Genomic DNA, 20,669 nt, shown 5'->3' on the forward strand with positions numbered 1-20,669 from the left:
AAAAAAAAAAAGGCGATCTGTCAACGTCTCATTCACCCAGCGGTGCAGAAAGAGTTAAATTACGTTCTCTACTGGAGTCCTATATCATGTGACAAATATGGCCAATGTGATTGGCTGTGCCTTTCAGGGAGCTCTGTTTAGTTTTAGCAGCGGCAATCCTGCGCTGCGAGCAGGGGAGGAGGATGGCAGCAAAAAGAACCTGGATATAAGAAAGTATTTTTCAAAGAAACCTGTAAGTCACTTAAAGTCAAGTTCACTCATAAAACCTGTCCATCATAATAACGTTACAGGCAATGCAAGGCAATACATGCCAACCCTCCCGTTTTTCAGTGCCCCTCTTATTACTCTTTCTGGGTTGCAAAATAAACTTTAAAAAATTTTCAGGCGAGAATGTAGCTGTGCAAACTTCAAATATCTGAACCGGGGAGAACAGCAAACTTCCGGCACATCGTTTTAGGCTTTGGCCCACATCAGTCTAAAATTGTATGTAACCATGAATAACGTGTTACCATGTGCACCAGGAGAGACTGGACAGTATAGATGTAAAACAAATATGCCAGCAGTTTATCTCAGTTAATGAGAGGAGAAGGCATGTGTTTGGCTCCTTCACATAGTGGACTGAGTTGTTGTATGGGACACCAGTAGTCCATGTCTGTTGCTGTAACAGTAGTTCATGTTTAGAGTAAAACACCCCAGCTCACTGACTTGATAGGGGCAATAGTGTGCCTAAAATGTTGCATAATTTTGCTAAGAGATCTTTTACTTTGTGGTAATCTTAGATGAGTAGTTTTATGGACAAAAACCACCAGGTCATTCAGTGTTCCCTTAGTGCTAATGTATCAGAGATGTTGGTGTAATATAACTGAAGTAATGTTGTTAAGTCCTTAAAGTCATATTCTTTTATTGTCATGACTGTATTTTAAGCTATTTTTATTTTTGTATGATATCTGATTTATATGAAATATGGTTGAAGTAAACTAAAGTATAAAATACTTAGTCATTTGTTTAATAGTAACTTAACATTATATAATTCACATATAAAACTATGAATTGTAATTTTAAATGGTTTAAAAGCACGTAGAATAGCATATGTAGGCAAGTATATTTCTCCTTTTTTTTTATTATCAAAAAGCAAAGACAAAAAGGAAAAAAAAAAGAAACAGGGCAGGGTTCGGTGGTTGAATCGTCCGTCCCCACCAATGCCAAAACCAAATCTACGCCCTTGATGCAACAGAAAACTCAGGTCATAAGCACGAAGGAAGAGGACACTCTGACCTGACACTTGACCTTTGCAGTCCACTGAATGCCACTCAATCTGACTGATGTATGCAGAAAAAGCTTTTAGGACACCTTCTGGGTGGAGCAGAGTTGCAAAAGTGAAACTTTACCTACGGCTATAACTCTAGGCATAAGATGTTTATGACCAACCACTTACTGATCAGTGTTGCTGCTGATGCATCGTGTCTAAAGTGACAAACAACCCATTCACAGTCTGTATCAGCTCCAACACTGGTCTTACTGAACGCTATACTTGCTGACATTTAAATTCCAGCACAGTTTTTAAATGCTAAGAATTTGTTCCAGTCTAGTGGTTGCCTTTTCCATCAGCTGATGGTACATAGCTCCAGCCAAAAGGTCTATGGAGAAGTACTTGCTTTCAGCACCAAATTTAATTTAGTATGAGCACACCAGGTGCTGCTCCATCAGCAAAGGGGCCATGTACTGTATGCACCTGTGTACATTTTAACATAGGCAGGTTTCTGGTGTCACTGTCACATGGCTGCATTCAAGCGGACTGTGTTGCTGGCAAAGAAAACTGAAACTGCGCATTAGACAGTTCACTGACTGCATTTGAACAGCTTACTAACTCAGTTTGTTTCTATAAATAGGGATCATCAGAGCTCAAAGAGGGGAAACAGAAGTCTCTCTGTCCCAGCAGTCTTTTCCCTGATGTTTAAACAGCAGGAGAGTCCGGGGACCTAAACTGGAGCTAATTAGCTAATTCATGAGGCCTGAAGGGAGCAACATGTGATTTAATGCAGTCGGCAGCAACAGCCATGTTTCTAAACAACAGGTTTTGTCATTAATTTCTATACAATCTGAACAATTTCTCACATTAGCAGAAAAATATGGAAAGTATGCTTTAAGAGTCAAGTACAAATGTATCCTGGGAAACACAGAAGGATTTTAGGCAACTTATCTCTACTGGAGATGTGTGTTGTATCTAAAGATATGTTTGACTTTGTAGTTGCAGTAGCACATATGAAAACAACATCTACTGATCCACACTGAGGGGACATAGGTTTGTTTTAAATCAACACCTTTGATTAGGCATGGCTTGTTACACACCCACATTATGTTGATATGTAGATTAGTTACACTGGCATTCTTACTGGGACAAGTGACATTTCTTTTTCTGAATAAGGCAGCGACTTGGCTTATAAGATGTCAGTGCAAACTGAAGACAATGGTGAAGAGGACTGTCAATCAGTGAACAATGACAGCTGCTTTTTTTTTTTTATCGAGTTTGTACGTGAAAAGCTTGATTCACATGTGTATGTCGACCCAAACATAACGAGCATGACGACTACTACTTTCTTAATGTTAGGAAACTGGTGGGTGTTGACATCAGTCCAAAACTCGTCAGTGGAAGGGCTCACCGCAAAGCCCCCCACTGTTACAACACCACGAGTCCATGTAACCGACCAGAAAGCTTCTCTTTCAACTTCGCTATGAAATCAGTCATCACACGACTTGGGCCGGTGATGAGATGCATTTGCGGAGTGTCGGAAAATGCACCCTCTGCTCAACTCAGTCGAAAAGAAGGTTAAGCTTGACTTTAGATGTACACAGTGTTAATGACAGTTTTGGCTCTGTAGTAAAACATTTAGGTTATTCAGTTATTATTTCTGTCGTACAGAAAGCAGACATTGGCCATAAAGCTGTTGTCCAGAATGTGATTCAAGTGTTTCTGATTTTCATCTTTTTTTTGCCTGCTACTGGGGAACAAAGTTGTGATCTCCTCCCTTTGAACACCGCAACACGCTCACTGCAAATTAAACACATAGGTTGGGTATTTGGATTTGGCGGTAAAATAAACAAATACTCGTCGGTACTTGTTTGCTGTACACCTTAAATGTGACACAGCGGAGACATAATGAAAGCAAAAGTTATTTTAACCTGGGTTCCTTTCATATGAAAATTAGCAGTTTTAGCAAATTAACTAGAGTTTTTGCGGCTTCCGCTGTTACCATAGTTACTGAGTAACAAACCGCCGTCGAACGTCACGAGTCAGCAAACGTAACGCTTGTTTTTCGTGGGGTTTTCCAAAACTCATTAACAGATAATATTTACGAAGATGGAGTCTAAAACCAAACAACCAGTTTTTCCTTGGTAAGTCACTTAATTTTTTTTTTTTACTGTACTTTTTCTTTTATTTACAAGAAAATATTTGCATTCGCCCTTTTTAACCACTGCTAAGAGAAGTGTCATTGCACTGTCTAAAAAGATGTACTTGTAATGTAATAGTGTTAACTAATGTTACTTGTAAATAGAAATCGAACTAATACATAACATCCCCTTTCAGACTGCTTTATTTCTGGCAAACAGCAATAAATGCATTTACTCATCTAAAAGTAAAATTATTTCAGCTTTATGCTAATGTTGTATTGCAGTGCAGCAGGCCTGCATGCTCCAGTTAATTTATATGCTGAGTAACCTTATGCGTATAAAACACCGTATAAGTAACATAAGGGCTTATCTAATGAATTTAACTCCATCTCACATAGGTTCAACAATAAAATATAATATTATAAAATGGCTACAATAGGACAGTTACATAAAATACTAATTTCCTACTCATATTTTGCTTCTACGCTTGAGGGACAATTTGCTTCAAAGAGCATTTTTCCTAGTTGTATTATTGGCAGTATTTTATGTGTGCATTTCTAATACCTATTTCATTTTTACTTTTCAGACCATTGCACTGGTTTAACCTCCTAATTTCTCTTTGCTATTTGGGTTGATTGGGACCTGATGAATGTAAAAACAAAGAATTACCAGATTCTTTTTTAACCTGATTTTTGTATCTGAGAAAAATTTGATCCACATATGAGGACATTCGTTTTAAATTTTGATAGAACAGTAGCAGTATACGGTCCTTGTAAGTGGATATCAGGTCCTTGTAGAGCAAAATTTAGTATTTTGGTCTAGACAACCCAAAATATGATGTCCACATATTGTTCACCATCACTGATGCTGCCTCTTAGACCTACTTCCTGTGTTTGCCCACCTAACCTGAACAAGTATGAGGGCAGGGATGAGGAGACTTGAGAAATACATAGAATTCAGATGAGGAAGAGGAAAAGGGAGAGGCAGGACTAGAGAAGACAAACATGGTACTCTACATCACCGCACACATGGAAAGAGTGCTATTTAAAATTGTCACTGAGCTGCTTTATTTATATCTTTATTTATATTCTAAAGGATGAGAGATGTGCATGTAAGTGGGGGGGGGGGGGGGGGGGGGGGGTTGATGTATGCCATTATGCTGCTGAGAGAGAGGCGACACAGCTGGACGCTTTACCCTGGTTAAGAATTTCAATATCTCTGAGATTGAGAACACAGTACAGAATAAATAATAAGACAACACCAGTCTGCAGGTAATCTAAGGGAACTAGAGAAACACAAATAACAAAATATAATGCCACTGTTCTTAAGCGGGTAAAAGGATTAAATGCTGGCATGCCACAAGAATTAATAAATAAACAATAACATTTTTTCAAGTTAGATAGAGAGTGCTTGAAAAGTTTGCTGGCTATGTCCCAAAATAAGATTTTTAATCCCCAACAAGATATACTAACACCGTCTTTGTTGATAGATTTTCGCATATATTGTCTCTGTAGACATCATGCAAATGTTATGGCACATTAACTCGGACACTCCTCACCTGAATTTTTCATAAAGATCTGAACAACCAAGGAGACTCTTAGTTAACAAAGGTGATGAATACAGTTGTCATACAACTAATAATACCCTTGGAAAGCTTATAAAGGTCACACTACCAGAAGTAAACATTGCTTTCTTTGCAGACTGTAGCATAATATATCTGAAACTGGTAAAAGTCATACACCAGACTACTCCAATTTCCCTCAGTAAGAATCTGAAACTTGAACTTGCTTTAAACTGCGCTATGCTACAAAATATGATATTGCTACTGCCAAAAGTTTGGAAAGACAGATAAGGGTGTTCATGTAGGAGAATGTTTTTGCAGTATCAAAAAGTCTAAACACAAGAACATTTTGTTGAATTCCATTCCAGCAAATAATAATAATAATTAAATAAATAAATAAACTATCAAGCCTTTTTAAAAAAAGTAAACCATTTTATCATTTGAGCAGATAAAGAAGGACATGGGAGTTAGTACAGACTACATAAGTGTCTAGCTGGCAGAGGTAAATATAAAGACAACTCAGAGAACAGAGTGCAAGTATGTGAAGCAGAAGCATGTTACCTTTTCAAATACACAAAAAGTGTCTGCTTACATGATGAGACACTTTAATTAAAAAAAAAAAAAAGTTTCATTCCTGAAGGACCAGGCTCCATGACATATTAAAGACTTCACATTACCAAACTTTAGAAAAGCTCCTAAAAGTAGAATGGGAGGCAGAGCCTTCACTTGCCACGCTCCTTTCCTGTGGAACGAGCTATCTGTCTATGATCAGGAGACAGACGTTACCTACTTTTAGTTTTTGTTTTAAAGCTTATAGGTAGGGCTAGATTAAGTGAGTCTGAACCATGCCTTAGTTAGGCTTCTATACAGTCAGGCTGCTGGGAGATTTCCCACGATGCACTGCATGTCTTTTATTCTCCACTCCCACTACAGCATTCTCTCATAGACTATGAGAGTGTTTTATACATTGTGTCTTTCCATTCACTTCCTCCTTCTGCTTGATGTTTCTTCCTGTTAAAAAGAGCATCTTCCTCTCCACCATCACTTCCTGATTTCCTATTTTTTGTATGTTTGTCACACAAAAATGTTTCAAATTATCCAAAATATTTAAATATTAGACAAAGACAACACAAGTACCGTAATTAAAATATTCAATTTCTGAATGACAGTATTAAGGGAGAAAACAATATCTAAACCTACATGCCCCCCAAATCTAGTAACTGGTTGGGCCAACTTAGCAGCAACAACTGTGAAAGAGTCTTTTTCAGCACTGAGAAGGAATTTTGGCCCACTTATCTCTGCAGAATTGTTGTAATTCAGCCATGATGGAGGGTTTTCAAGCATGAACCGCCTTTTTAAGGTCATGCCACAGTATCTCAGTTGCATTCAGGTCAGGACTTTGACTTTAATTTCTCTTTGCTATTTGGGCTGACTGGGACCTGATGAATATAAAAACAAAGAGTTACGCGATTTTTTTTTTTTTTTTACCTGATTTTTGTTTCTGAGAAAAATAAGATCCACATATGAGGACATTCGCTTTAAATTTCGATAGGACATTGGCAGTATAATGTCCTTGTAAGTGGATATCAGGCCCTTGTAGAGCAAAATTTAGTATTTTGTTCTAGACAACCCAAAATGTGATGTCCACCTATGTGGACACCAGGTCATAGGAGGTTAATGATAAACACCGCGATTTAGAAACTGCATTTTGTGTTTACTTGTGCTATCTTTGTCCAATATTTAAATTCTATGATTTGAAACATTTAATTGTGACAAACATACAAAAAAATAGGAAAGGGGCAAACACTTCTGTCACAACTGCTGTTGTGATATATATAAATTGCACATTTTCAACCTTCTTCTTAACAGAATATGAAAAACAGCTTCTAGAAAAATATCTGTGTTGTTCAGCAGGAAATGCACAATGAGTGTCTGCTTTGATATATCTGCTTTTGTTTCTCTGAACAACACAAATTCGCTTTTACTGGGTTGTATTCATGTTGTTTCACAAAGTTTTTACGTTTCTCTAAATCCCCAGGTACAGGGAAAGGTTGCAAGCAAAGTATCTTAAAGCCCCGGATAACAAGCTGTCATCTATCAGGTGTTGGCGTTTCACAAACACCAGTCTCTGCTCATCAGTGACACCTGGGGTCTACACAGGAGTCTCACCTCTTATTTTCCCGGGGACTCAAGAGCACAACTCCAGTCAAACGCCTAGAAAGAGCATCTCTAAAGAGCATGCCTGCTTCTCAAAGCAGATGATCCAGAAGCAGATTCGCAGTACGTATGTCGCTTCTGTAGAGGAAAAACTCAAGCAGCACCCTCTGGCTATGTACCCTCACTATAAGGATCACCTGACTCCTGAAGTAAGCTCCTCTATGCCAGAATGACATAGCTTCAGGTTAGGCAGATAAATGATGCCTGAATGAAGGCAAATACCTTCACACTGTGTTAAAACATATTTACATGGTCTTATTGTTCTCTAGTTATTTAATCGGGTGGTGGCTGTTTTGGACCCAGATTTGAGTGTGAGCAATGCCTCTGCACTTCCTGCACCTTCAGAAGACCTCGCAGAGGAGGAGGTCAAAACAGGAAACAGCCAAACTTAAAATGTAGGTACACACGCAGCTTAGAAATACCTGGCTATTTTAGTAATGCCCAACATGACTTCTCTGCTTAAATGCAGAGAAGTCACGATGTCCAAAATCCAACTCCAAGAAACCCTTCTATATAATAAAAAAAACACATATAAAGAGTATCAAGAGAGACCAGTTGGTCTCAGTAAAACTGAACACAATTAAGGACATCAAAGTATAGTTTTCAGGAGATAGTCTGCCTTCCTGGTAAAAGGTTTGTTATCTCAAACTTTTCAGTTTGAGATAACAAACTAACAAGAGAGCACATTACTGTTTCGCAGAAGTTACAAAATAACTATTATAATGACATGATACTTATGTTTGACTTTTGCAGGATGAATGCTTCTGATGGTGCTCCTCCTTCAAGTCTGTTTGCCACCAATTGTGCCCATTCAAGCACACAGCAACTTCTCAGGTTTTTGTATAAAATCCCAACCAGGAAGGCTATTCATATTTCCAAAGCAAGAACAAAATTCAGTACAGATCACAAATATAAGTGAAATATAAATTTTGATATCTTTTACTTGGGGAGGAAAAAAACAGTTACGTGCAAAAATAAACAAATTCAAGAGTCTGGCAACAGGTCCAAGTAGCTGAACTAAAATGTAAACAAGAGATAGAATGGGGACTTGGATCTGGCACAAATCTCAAGAAAACCCATCGTCCTTTCCCGTCTAACGTAACAAACAGCTGGTTTCATGGCAAGTAACACAAACCATCAAGAGTGAAGAGGATACAAAATATTTGGATTTAAAGACCTCTGTGTGGTAGGTCCACATCGTTTGTATATGGAAAAAGCTCAAGAGGATACAAAGGACAAGGGTGTTTAAGTATGACTTTATTTCTAAAGAATCTCCTTTTTTTGAAGAGTAAGATAAAGATCAATAACAAGAGGTGTGTATATTTGTTATCATATAAAGGAAATATGGATAATTAAGTAGTGCTTATAAACAAAGGATGGCAGAAGATTTCCAGAGTCCCTAAAAGCAGCTGGAACTGTACTAGATGTACTGTATGGGCAGCATGTGTCCCAACTACTTGAATCACAGCTTTTATTGTAAATTTATTATAAATCTATGCTATGAATAAAATAATTATTAAGAGACTTCACATTTTTCAAGCACTTTATTTAAACATGATAATACAGCTGATTGTTTTTTCAAATCAATCAAATCAAATCAAATCACTTTTATTGTCACATCACATGTGGAGGTACACTGGTACAGTACATGTGAGTGAAATTCTTGTTTTTTCAAAACTTTCTGCTGTCAGAGTTCATTCTTGTGACCTTTGAAAAATGAGGCATCTGTAAGACAAAAAAGAAAAAAACATAAAGGTATGATATTTGACAGATTATGATCAATCAGAAACACAATGGAATGTTAAGCATGAGATGCTGTGAGATGCTAAAGGACAAGTGTAATAGCCTTTAACGCAGAACTGGATTTCAGCTGCTGTCACACCTAAAAGTCTTTTCATCTGTTACTGACTTACCTTTAACTACATGACTCTTCTTGTTGATGTTATTCAGCCTTTCCTACACATTCAAAGACTCTGAAATGGTTGCCTTGATCTCTCCAGTAAAAGAATAAACTATAAATGACTCAATCTGTACAAACAGTTGACTCATGTCATGATATCGATGTAGAGTGAACAATGCTTGTAACATGTTTTTTAAAACAATGTAACTGTAACTATCATCAACAGCAGGAAACAGTTTTCAAAGTAAAAGTGTTCAAATCAGTTTGGTTTGTTCCTGACTACTGTCTGAATGACCTCAGTTTTGCTCAGTTGTGATCATTAAGAACTTTAAGAACTTACTGATAAAAGAAGAGGGGTTCAGAAGCATTTTGACGTGTCTCTGTTAGTTGTTGGGGTCAGAGGTCAGGAGAGAGTGGACTGGTGACCTGCGACCCAGTGAGAGTAGCGGTGGTGAGGAAGTATCCCTCACTGCAGTCTCTGGTATTAATATAAAATTGCCTAAAAAGCAGAGTGTCTGTTACAGATTTAAACCAAATCTTATTTTATTAAACTGCTCTATCTTGCATTATCTAGAGTTATCTATTAAACTATCTATTAAATATTTTCTTGATGATTTTCTTGTTCAGTAACTTAAAAAAACCTGCGTATTTAACCAAACAACAACCAAGACCAATTAATAGTGATAAGAAACTGTTGCAGGTCTAAAATTAAATTAAAATAAAATAAATTAATGCTTAGTAATAAGAAATTAGATATATTAAATAAAAACTGCTTATGAAACTCACTCTGACTGAAGGACTTGATTATTTTCTCATCTGGTTCAGCTGTCTTCAGGAAACATAGCTCGCTGTACACAGTGTGTGTGCAAACAGAGATTTATTACATTGCTTTACAGGCCTGTAGCACACTGCAGGACCTTTCATGAGAGGTAACAGGTCACATGGCTATATGGTGGGATCATCTCACAGCCTTAGGGCAAGTCACACTCACAAAGTCATGCAAAATATTTAGAAAAACAAAAACAAGGGGCACTTTCCCTACCTGCTGAAGGTATTTCTCCTCAGTTTGTAGCCAGTATCGCAATGATCAGTTCTGCGTCACAGACAAAAGAAATATTACAATATGGGTAAAGTGAGATATAACAAGAGCGTATGAGAGTACAGCAGAAATTTGGGTACATACAAGCATTTGAATGATAAAAGGCAATTTTTTTACATTTTATATTACAACATAGACTTTGAAACTGTGTGGTCAGTGAAAGCACTCACCACGTAGGGCTCATCTATGATTTCTTGCTCACTTAGAAATATCACATGATTTCCATATGTGACCTAAGTCGGCCTAAGAATAAAGCTAATGCTTGGGGTGTGTGGGAACTGAGCCAGACGTACAATGCGGTTCTGTGTACTCTCTCTGGTGCAGACCTCCTCCTGTGGAAGCTGCTGCCAGTGGTGCTGTTATCGGTGTGTGGTCCAGGGTTCTCCAAAATCCCTCCTCTCAGGATTTTGTCAAGAGATCTGAGCTCACAAGTGGGGCTCTCCAGCTGCCTCCTTGACTTCAGCAGCCAAAAAGATGTGCATGACAATGTAAATGAAGTGATATTTGGTAATATATTTATTAAAATGTTCATTTTTAACAGTGAAATCAAAATATATGGGACAGTCTTCTTTTATCTGAATTAAATCAATAAAAACACATAAAACTGTCTCCGCAGTCCAACACAAATAGCATTTCAACCCTGTGTTGAAATTATTTACAGTCTGTTTTCTTTCCCAGCTCCAGGAATGCAATTCAAAGGCTGAGCAGATGTCTTGTGTCTGTACAGCCAAATAAAATGATTCACACAAGCACTTGACAGACTGAAAGCAGGAGGGATAGGCGAGATATAGGGAGTTTCTCACTGTACCTTGATCTTGGCGTTGAAGGCATGCTGGGAGGAAGGTGGAGCAGTGTGTGCAGATGGGATCAGGGAGTCCAGATCAGGTGGACACACTTTCAGAGCTGTGTGCAGATTTTGACCTTGGAGCTCCTACAGAAAACAAATGTGGTCATGTCTCCCACTGAAAGATGTGCAATATTTAAAAATTATAGCCTAGCCTAACACACAGCTGAGAACCTTAGCATTGAGCACTTATTGTGTTTTTTTCTATACACAGACATAGAATACAGCATATTCTTGATTATAAAAAAGCTCTGTCCTACTAATTATGTAGAACAGCTTTACCTTCAAGTGGAGGGCATGGTGGAGTTTTAAGCGGAAATATTCCTGCTCCCGCAGCTGGATAAAATCCTGACAGTTTGCAAAGCTCTCCGACATCTTTTGAAATACAAAAAGAAACTGCGGTCACACTGGGACACAAACAGAGATACAAGAGGACTGACAAAGTTCCTTTTTATACTTGTCTCTATAAAATTTTGAACTTTTAATTCAAAAGGAACACAATTATTCTTTGGGAAACAGGAAAGTATGATGCTACCAATTGTAGAATCTTTTAATTAATTTTTATTTAAAAAGGATAATGAACATTAACAGAAGCATGTGGGCCCATCATGTAAATGGGGAAGATTATGTACTGCTTCCATAAGAGTCAGCCAGGTGCTACTAATCAAAATGCACTGGATTTTCTAATCATCAGACTTGAACACCTGTATAAAACCAGAATTTTGGCAGCTTGGTCTGGTGCATTCAGCTGTTTAATTAACACAATGCCAAAATCGTCCCATGAATGGATACCCCAGCAACATCAGACTGCGCATTGCTCAGAGAATTAGGAAAAAACCCAAAAGCTACCTCTCCAACTCTACAGGCCAGTTAGCATGTTAAATGTTCCGGTGCATGACTATTGAAGAAAGCTGAACAAGTATGGCTTGCTTGGAAGGGTTTCCAGGAGAAAGCTTCCTCTCTCTCTAAAAAGAACAGGCTACACAGCTTAAGTGAAATCTGAACAAACCACAGGACCTCTAGAACGATGTTCTTCAAAGTCAAAGTGGAAACATTTGGCCATAATGCACAGCTACAAAACCAAACAGAGCATTATCAGCTTAAATACTTCATGCCAAGTCAAAGGGATGAAATGGGCTTGTTTTGCAGCCATGGGACCTGTAGTCATTAAGTCGACCATGAACTCCTCTGTATGTTAAAGTATTCTAAAATCAAATATGTGGTCATATATGTGTCAGCTGACGCTTGGCCGTAACTGTGTCACGGAACAGGACAATGATCACAAGCACAGCAGCAAATCTACATCAGGATGGCCGAAAAGAAAAGAATCAAGGTGTTACAATGGTCCAGTAAAGTTCAGGCCATAATTAGAAGAGTAAAGAGCATTTTATGATTTTATTAAACAGTGTCAGCAAAGGAAAAAAAAGCAAACAGGGGAAACTGTTAAAAAAGAAAACAGTTACCCCCTGAGGAGAAAGTGTATTTTAAAACATTTATTCTTCACCGCACACTGCTTACACTCAAACCTCTGCATGTTTCAGGCAGTCACCAACATGTTCACGCTTCTAAAAATTGCAGGTGTCAAAAATTGTGTCATGACTAAAATGAAGTGTAAATGAATGCCACCTTGTGAAGGATTGCCTCCAGCTCACTGATCCTATCTGTTAACTGCTGATCTTTGGAGCGAAGCACCTCCAGCTCGTTAGCAAGTTGTCTCTTCTCCTCCCTGACGAAGGTTAGTTCCTGGAGCTGACGCTCGGTCTCCAAGTTCTGGCAGTCTTTCTCCTGGACAAGAAGAGAACATGGAGTAATGCCTATCTCACTTCAGATGAATGTGAAGAACTGGAAAAAGTATGAAAAATTAACTGCCAAAAAAGCAACAAAACCCCCCCCAAAAAAACAGTTGTATAGTGTTGCATATTTGAAGACTACTGATTAAGACATTTTGACTGCTATGTCATCAAGAGCTAACTTGTCAAAAGTTAACATGGTAAAAGCTCACGTGATGCAGCTTCTCCACTTTCTCCTCCAGATGTTGAATTTTGCTCTGCATCAAGTCCACCTGCTCTCTCCTGCCAGTGATCTCCTTCTGCATGTCCAAGGCTACCTGGAGGCCTGAAGTGGAGTCAAACCATGGGACAGAAAGATGGCAACATAAATAATCACAGAGCTCTTCTTTAGGATGGATTACAGGGTAGGGAATTACAGATTACATCTCTCAGACTGAAATGAAGCACAGGAGGTCAGAAAGTGAATTGAATACATTTCACTAATATTAAATTTTTTGTTCTCTGAAATGCAAAATGTCTCTGTGATACTAAAGGTCGCTAACGTGAAAGTACTTCACTGTAATCTGTGCACCTGACCAAATATATATGAAAATCACAAGCAGTTCCTCAGAGTTTTATTTGTTCATGAAGACTTTTAATTAAGTTGCATTTTAAATTATAAACATTGATCAAACCATGTCTGTCAGCCCCTTTGAGGGTCCCCAAGGTGCTCTGGATCTGATCTAGCTCATCGTGGGCGTTCCTTATCTGACTCTGAAGATTCAGCACCACACCCTCATGCTCCTCGTTCTTACAGCTGTGCAGCCATTGCAGCTCCTTGTGCTCCTCTGAAATCGTGCCCGGACAAACACGTGTTACGTCCAGAGAGAGAAATAGACGGTAACACATAAGCAAACACACACCACAACAGAAGGGCTTGGTTAACAGTGTAAACATACCAAACATAATTCTTTGCTTTCTTAACACAGCAGGACAAGAAGATAATTTGATTAGACTAAAAGCCAGGAGAGCTAAAGTTTTTCGAGAAACGCCTCCATGGTCTACACAGTAATTCCTGGTAAATGGAAGGCTTGACTTCAGCAGTTTATTGATTAGAGGTATCAGACGACCCAAAGATGGATGCTTAGCTTATGTTATACAGGGTTTACACAGTGTTCTTACACTTAACAAAACGTTTTGCATTCTCCTGTCGTTGTTGTCCATTTGATAAGAAATAATGTGTTTTAAAATTGAGAAAATTAAGCTGTCTTCAGTGAGGGTCGTTGATATGTGCAGGAAAACCCTGAATACAGTAAAAATGTACTTTGCCAGCTTACTATTCTAGGCAGCACATTTCAGACATGTCTATATTAACCTGGACACTGATACTTAGGTTAGTACTGTAATGAGGGCAAGGGAACAAGGTCACCCTGGTAAAAGAGATTTAATTTCAACAGGAATTCCTCTTAAAATGAAAGATAAAAACAAACAAACACATAAATAACTATCCATGTCTCCACTCAGTAACAGAACAGAGTCAGGGTCTATCATTCAAGGTAATCAAGCACAAAACTTCAAACACTTCTCTGTGCTTACTATGAAGGTATTTTTGAGTGTTATCTAAATTAAATTCAATTTCATTGGTTAACACCTGAATGTAACTGTAATAACTTTAATCTATTTGCTGGCTTTTCCCAAAGAGAAGTTTTTAAACAGCTTTTTTTCTCCCTGGAAATCAGACTCTTACCAAGATTACAATGCTTTTGCTAAATTCTCCTCAAAGTCTGAGTGTCTGAGTGGAATGCCTCTCTTACAAAACCTAAAGCCTTTTTTAAGATATTCTATTGCATAGTGTGAGACAAACTGCATGTCACAGACAGTAAGGGTGTAAACAATTCTCCTAAACCACAATTTGGTTAATTACACAGTTTTCTTTAAAGGGAATGAATAACAAGAGAAATGGCAGATTTGTGTTAACCACAGATCACTTAAACATTACTGTCAACAGAATCATCATTAATCAGCTGAACAGCATCTTTAAACTTTCATCAGACTACGCTTTAACCAGTCACCTTATTTCACTGATTGTGAAACAGGGTACATTCAACTCACTAGTAAGGCTAACTAACTGCACACGTCGCAGTTCCAGCTGGGTGGTAAGCTGCTGTTTCTCCAGAGTCTCCTCCCGGATGCGCTGGCTCTGCTCAGCTACAGAGGCCTCAAGCTGTCGTCTCTCATGCTCTACAGCAGCCAGGTGGGACTTATGGCGATCTACCTCAGCCTTACCGGCAAATGGTAATAGAAAAAAGAGAAAAGGTGGCATTAGGACAGGGGTGGGCAACTCCAGGCCTTGAGGGCCGGTGTCCCTGCAGGTTTTAGATGTGTCCTTGAACCAACACAGCTGATTTAAATGGCTAAATTAGCTCCTCAACATGTCCTGAAGTTCTCCAGAGGCCTGGTAACAAACTAATCATGTGATTCAGGTGTGTTGACCCAAAGTGAGATCTAAAACCTGCAGGACACTGGCCCTCGGGGCCTGGAATTGCCCACCCCTGCATTAGGACATGTCAACAGGAAAAAAGAAAGGGAAAAATGTGTTTTGACCTAATACTTGCTTCTGACCCTTAGCTGCTGCATCTCCAGCTTGTGCTGGTTGAGCTGGTTGCTGAGGAGGCTGTTCTCCTGTTGAAGATCATCGATGGTGCAGCTTTGTTGGACTGTCATCTGGATGCTGCTCTCGATCTGGAACTTTAGAAGATCTATCGTCTTCTCTCTGTCACTCAGCTTCAGCTTCAATGTCTCTTGTTCTATCTGCAGGGTCTGGCACTGACTCTGAGCCTCTTTTAACCTGTTAAGATGCTAAAAAAATATTTAAGCCTGAATTCACTGAAAATGGTGATCTCTCCCCCCACAAAAAAATTTATAAAAAACATTAAAAAATATTCTCTCTAAAGAAAAAAAAGCACCTGACACAAACACATTTTCTTAAGTGTATTACTTGATGAGTTTCTTGTTGCTTTAAGTGGAATTCTTTGTCTTTCTCCCACAGGAGTTCCTGGGATTTCCTTCCCTCGTGGTCCCTCTGCTCCAGCAGGGCCTCTAGGCGGGTTTTCTCCTCCCCAGCTTGGTGAAGCTGCTCCTTAGTCACCTTCAGCTGCCCTCGAAGGACCTTTAATCCCTCCTGGAGCTCACACTGCTGCTGGTCACAGCACCTCTGGATAAAGCAGGAAGCACAGTGAGTTGCCTGCACTGGAATGGGCAAAAATTATAATCTTTTGGAATTTTACACATTAAGGCAACCCTCTCTGAACGTTGAATCAGAATCAGAATCAGAATGGGGTTTATTGCCAAATGTTGAGCAGGTTTACAACATTAGGAAATTGCTGCGGTGCTTCAGTGCAAACATAGTGTCATAAATAGCACTTAAATAGACATGGAAAAAAATAAAAGTAGGGATAAGAATTAAAAGTGCTACGTGGAAAGATATGTGCATGAGATATACATGAGATATATACATGAGAATAAGAATTAAGAGTGCTACGTTGAAAGATATATACATGAGTGCAGGTGGTGATCAGTGCCAAACATGGAATGATGCAGTGACACAGCGTAGGGTCATGTGTTAGTGGTGGGAACAGTCATATGGTTATTGTTCATGTGTCCAACAGCAGAGGGGAAGAAACTGTTCTTATGGCGAGAGGTTCTGGTGCGAATGGACCGGAGCCTCCTGCCTGAGGGGAGCAGGTCAAACAGACTGTGTCCAGGGTGTGAAGGGTCAGCTGAGATCCGAGCTGCACGCCGCAGTGTCCTGGAGGTGTACAGGTCCTGCAAAGATGGGAGTCTGCAGCCAATCACCTTCTCAGCAGAGCGCACAACACGCTGCAGTCTCTGTTTGTCCCTGATAGTGGCTCCAGCGTACCACACGGTGATGGAGGAGGTGAGGATGGACTCGATGATTGCGGTGTAGAACTGCATCATCGTCCGTGTTGGCAGGTTGAATTTCTTCAGCTGCCTCAGGAAGTACATCCTCTGCTGGGCTTTCTTGATGACGGAGGTGATGGTGGGCTCCCACTTCAGGTCCTGGGTGATGGTGGTACCCAGGAAGCGGAATGAGTCCACAGAGGTGATGGGGGTGTCAGTCAGCATGATGGGGGGGAGTGGAGCTGTGTGCTTCCTGAAGTCCACAATAATCTCCACTGTCTTCTGGGCATTCAGCACCAGGTTGTTGTGGCTGCACCAGGACACCAGACGTTCAACCTCTCTCCTGTAGGCAGACTCGTCCCCGTCCGAGATGAGTCCAATAACGGTGGTGTCATCTGCAAACTTGATTAGCTTGACAGACTGGTGGGTGGAGGTGCAGCAGTTGGTGTATAGGGAGAAGAGCAGAGGAGAAAGAACACAGCCCTGAGGGGAGCCGGTGCTGATGGTCCGGGAGTCCGAGACATTCTTTCCCAGCCTCACATGCTGCTTCCTGTCCGTCAGGAAGTCAGTGATCCACCGGCAGATGGGATCAGGCACATTCATCTGGGAAAGCTTGTCTCGGAGATGGTCTGGAAGGATGGTGTTGAAGGCAGAGCTGAAGTCCACAAACAGGATCCTGGCGTAGGTTCCTGGGGAGTCCAGATGCTGCAGGATGAAGTGTAGGGCCATGTTGATGGCGTCGTCTACAGACCTGTTGGCTCTATATGCAAACTGCAGGGGGTCCAGGAGGGGGGCCGTGAGGGTCCTGAGATGGGAGAGAACTAGGCGCTCAAAAGACTTCATGACCACAGATGTCAGAGCCACGGGTCTGTAGTCATTTAGTCCAGTGATCCTAGGTTTCTTGGGGACAGGGATTATGGTGGTGAGAACTGCTCCTTACATAGTAAGATTGTGAGTATAGTAAATCATGAGGCCAAAATTAACAGCAACCTTGTTGAATCCACATGGGCTAAATAGCCAACTGGAAATGACAACTACTGAGTCCAATTAGCTTTTGTGTCTTTAGATGGCATGTGGGAAAAAACTTTATTCGTTACACAACACTAATGCCAAGCGGGAGATAGCAGTTGCCCAGTGTATGACCAGTGTATGCCTAAATAGCTTGTTTGGGTGACTGAAAAATCACCAGAGTTGTATAAAAAACACTGTATTTCCTTTCCTCAGCCTTTGGCAACACATTTTATTTATCAAATAACAGGAAAATACACAGACTTCTTTTAACTGAGGTAACACAGGCTCATTACCTCAATGATCATGCTTCCATCCTTAGCTAATGCCCAAAGGCTAACTTTAAGACAGAAAAAAACCCAGGTCTCTTGGATAGTGTTGTTGCTTTGTAATTTGCATGCCCAGTTACATTGTTTTTTACATATTGCCTCACAGCAACAATGAACTCCAGCCTTCTAGTGTTGGCATTACAGAAAGACCTGATCAGTCAGGATGTTCAAACTTCAGTTGCTATAAAGGAAATTGTTGCCCTATTGTATAGATGGCGGTGCAGTACATAAGAACAGTATGAAAATATTAGTTATTACAAGAGGGGTGGTACAGGCTCAGTTTATACTGCCTTAGTAACCTTAAAACCCATCCATTTATAAAAAGCCTCCTTCTGGTTTTGCTAATTGTCTTTGACCACTCCCACCTACAGCTAAAGAATTTTCACAAGCAGATTAAATAAATTACATAATTTTACCTAAACTTGACACAAAGTTTAATCCGGCATAACCACTGTACTTTAATACACCGACATAACAGTTTATGCACAGAAGCAAAACTGTGGTACCACACCTTATGTTGTTTAAGCTGAGAATGAAGTTCCATTGCCTGTTGCAATGATTTGTCTTTTTCTTGCTGCTGAGCACTCAAGAGCTGCGTCTGAGCCTCACTTAGCTGCTGCTCCAGACCACAAACCTACAACATGACAAAACACATTCACAAACCACATAAAAAAGACGCACATACTGGCCATTTACTGGTGCTGCTTCTCCACATCCAAGCAGCACAGTTCAGAGAAGCGAATTTATATGTGCCTTACTTAATAACTTCATCTTTTCAACATCATCTTTACCTTATCTTTAAGGCTGGAAAAGGTTGACTCCAATTCTCTGGCCTGATACTCGTGCAGTGAGGGCGGTCTCACGGTGAGTTTTCTGGGTATACAAATCATGAGTGAATACTTCTCATATTGTCTGACAGGTTTACAGTAATACAGAAACCAGCAGGGAGTTATCACTGCAAACTATCTGATGAATAATAAAAAGAAGACATTTTTTCACAGCCACTTACTTGAGCAATTCCACTTTGGCACACAAGTTGAAGCTGTTGTCTTTCGATGAGCTCAGTATATCAGTCAACATCGCCATCTCCTGGCCAAGAGTTGAAATGAGGTGTTCCAGTCTAAGTCGACACATTTTGCACAGGGTTTATTTACACGGTTAAGGTAGGGCACAGCAACTTTTTAAGTTTACTTTGTTTCTTTGATGTAAATTTGCTGCTTTACTTTGTACTTCGTGTGAGTGAATGGAAAATCTTTAGCTTTTGTACAACAGGTTTGACAAACCCAGCTCTAAGAATCTGTGATGGGCAGTTGTTGACATTCAGTAAATGACAGAATTCACTGATTAGTTAGGAAAATGATATACCTTTCTTGTTCAATTGCTCCACTGTATTCCTTGTTCCCCATCTGTTCTTCTGACTGATATGAAACAGAAAGAAATAAATCATGAGAGTCATATTTTTTTTGCAAAATACACCCATTATTGTACTCTACTGAATGCTATCACTTACCAAAAAAGGCCTCCCCTGTAGCTTGTCATTGAGATCCACATTTGCCTTATTAGGAATAAATTGCTGCGTTTTGCGATTCTCATGTTTAGTGCTGGTAACTGAGTGCTCAGATTGTTTCCCATCCAATGTATGATACACCTCCTTTATGGTCTGCTCCAATGTTTCAACTTTCCTATTAAGCGCGACCGCCTCATTCTCCATCTCCTGCAGCTTCTTGTCCCTCGACCTTTTGAGTTTCTGAAGCTCTTCCAACAAGCACAGCATCTTTTCCATCTGATCAACGTGTTTCCTCGAATCCTTTAATCTATAAATCAAAAGATTTGTGGGTCAAAGTGATTCAGGCATTTTATTTTATATATGTAGAACTGTATCTGTGTTTTCACCTCAGGTCAGACAGGGCATCATTCTCCATCTGGACTTTATGCAGCTCAGTTTTCAGGTTTGTGATGGCTTTCTGAGGACAGCATGTTTCTTGTTCAGCTTGATTAACTGTCTGTGTTTGGGGAGATGAAACATAAAAGATACATAATGCAGAGAGTGCACTACCCTCCTCTGCTATTAACATCACACATGACCAAACTATTACATAAGATTTCATGGCTGCAATAAAATATGAACCTTGTTGAGCTGCAAGTCTGACAGCTGCTGAAGGCAGTCATCCATTGCATTTTCTAACACCTGCTTTCCAGGAGAGCTGATGTCCCTTTGGGCTACTTCCTGGTTTAAAATATCCAGACCAAAGACCAAAGGCTGAGTCACTGCCTGCTGGTGGGTTGGAAGAAAGGAGGAATCTCCAGGAGAGTCATCTGCCAAAACAGCAACAGATGTTTAAAACACTCAGAGCGTACACTGTCACTGTTAAGCTAGGGTGTTTGTTTATGTTGAATTCTTTCCCTTCATATCTGTGTATGCATGCTAGTTATTTGGATTTAAACATTTTCTGAGACCCAAATAGCTTAGAAGAATTTGAGCTTCAGTACTTCTGTGCCTTTAGTTTTCAGCCATTTTATTCTACTCTGGATTTTGTAAAACAATAATAAATAAGCCATTAGATAACACATTTCCCCCCCCATCTTTCAAGTTAGAGCGGCATAAACAAGATGTGTGGAAACACTTGTACT

At 39.8% G+C, this 20,669-nt stretch overlaps 2 protein-coding genes across 7 annotated transcripts in view; one reads left to right on the forward strand and one right to left on the reverse strand.

Moving 5' to 3' along the window:
* LOC308403702 (uncharacterized protein) overlaps nt 1-20,669 on the reverse strand; it is a 31,449-nt gene that overhangs the window by 8,303 nt on the left and 2,477 nt on the right. The window contains exons 4-23 of one of the 5 annotated variants that reach the window (XR_013972960.1): nt 20,167-20,354; nt 19,932-20,041; nt 19,549-19,852; nt 19,404-19,456; nt 19,048-19,158; nt 18,830-18,911; nt 18,550-18,672; nt 15,779-15,994; nt 15,403-15,639; nt 14,893-15,061; nt 13,476-13,628; nt 13,014-13,126; nt 12,638-12,796; nt 11,294-11,386; nt 10,976-11,098; nt 10,461-10,624; nt 10,111-10,161; nt 9,855-9,916; nt 9,409-9,494; nt 8,775-8,893 (exon numbers count right to left, since the gene is read on the reverse strand). Coding sequence is in view for 3 of the 5 variants with exons in the window: in XM_080893363.1 (XP_080749489.1) it covers nt 9,452-9,567; nt 9,855-9,916; nt 10,111-10,161; nt 10,461-10,624; nt 10,976-11,098; nt 11,294-11,386; nt 12,638-12,796; nt 13,014-13,126; nt 13,476-13,628; nt 14,893-15,061; nt 15,403-15,639; nt 15,779-15,994; nt 18,550-18,672; nt 18,830-18,911; nt 19,048-19,158; nt 19,404-19,456; nt 19,549-19,852; nt 19,932-20,041; nt 20,167-20,354 (2,627 nt within the window). In the remaining 2 variants the exon portion in view is untranslated. Of the gene's footprint in view, nt 1-8,774; nt 8,894-9,408; nt 9,568-9,853; nt 9,917-10,110; nt 10,162-10,337; nt 10,625-10,975; nt 11,099-11,293; nt 11,387-12,637; nt 12,797-13,013; nt 13,127-13,475; nt 13,629-14,892; nt 15,062-15,402; nt 15,640-15,778; nt 15,995-18,549; nt 18,673-18,829; nt 18,912-19,047; nt 19,159-19,403; nt 19,457-19,548; nt 19,853-19,931; nt 20,042-20,166; nt 20,355-20,669 lie in introns of those variants that run through there. The other 4 variants (XM_080893363.1, XR_013972961.1, XM_080893365.1 and 1 more) reach the window with 4 other exon arrangements.
* On the forward strand, nt 3,268-8,061 carry fam47e (family with sequence similarity 47 member E). 2 transcript variants are annotated; one of them, XM_080893367.1, is made up of 4 exons: nt 3,268-3,393; nt 6,990-7,317; nt 7,438-7,563; nt 7,922-8,061. In XM_080893367.1, the coding sequence occupies exons 1-3, from the start codon at nt 3,359-3,361 to the stop codon at nt 7,558-7,560; spliced, it is 486 nt and encodes a 161-aa protein (XP_080749493.1). In that variant the 5' UTR covers nt 3,268-3,358; the 3' UTR covers nt 7,561-7,563; nt 7,922-8,061. The 2 variants fall into 2 exon arrangements, with proteins under 2 accessions (XP_080749493.1, XP_080749494.1); XM_080893368.1 differs by lacking the exon at nt 7,438-7,563 and having other exon boundaries at nt 6,990-7,231; nt 7,922-8,054.

This window comes from Rhamphochromis sp. 'chilingali' (assembly GCF_963969265.1).
Source record: "Rhamphochromis sp. 'chilingali' genome assembly, chromosome: 10".
In the NCBI taxonomy this organism is placed as follows: domain Eukaryota; kingdom Metazoa; phylum Chordata; class Actinopteri; order Cichliformes; family Cichlidae; genus Rhamphochromis; species Rhamphochromis sp. 'chilingali'.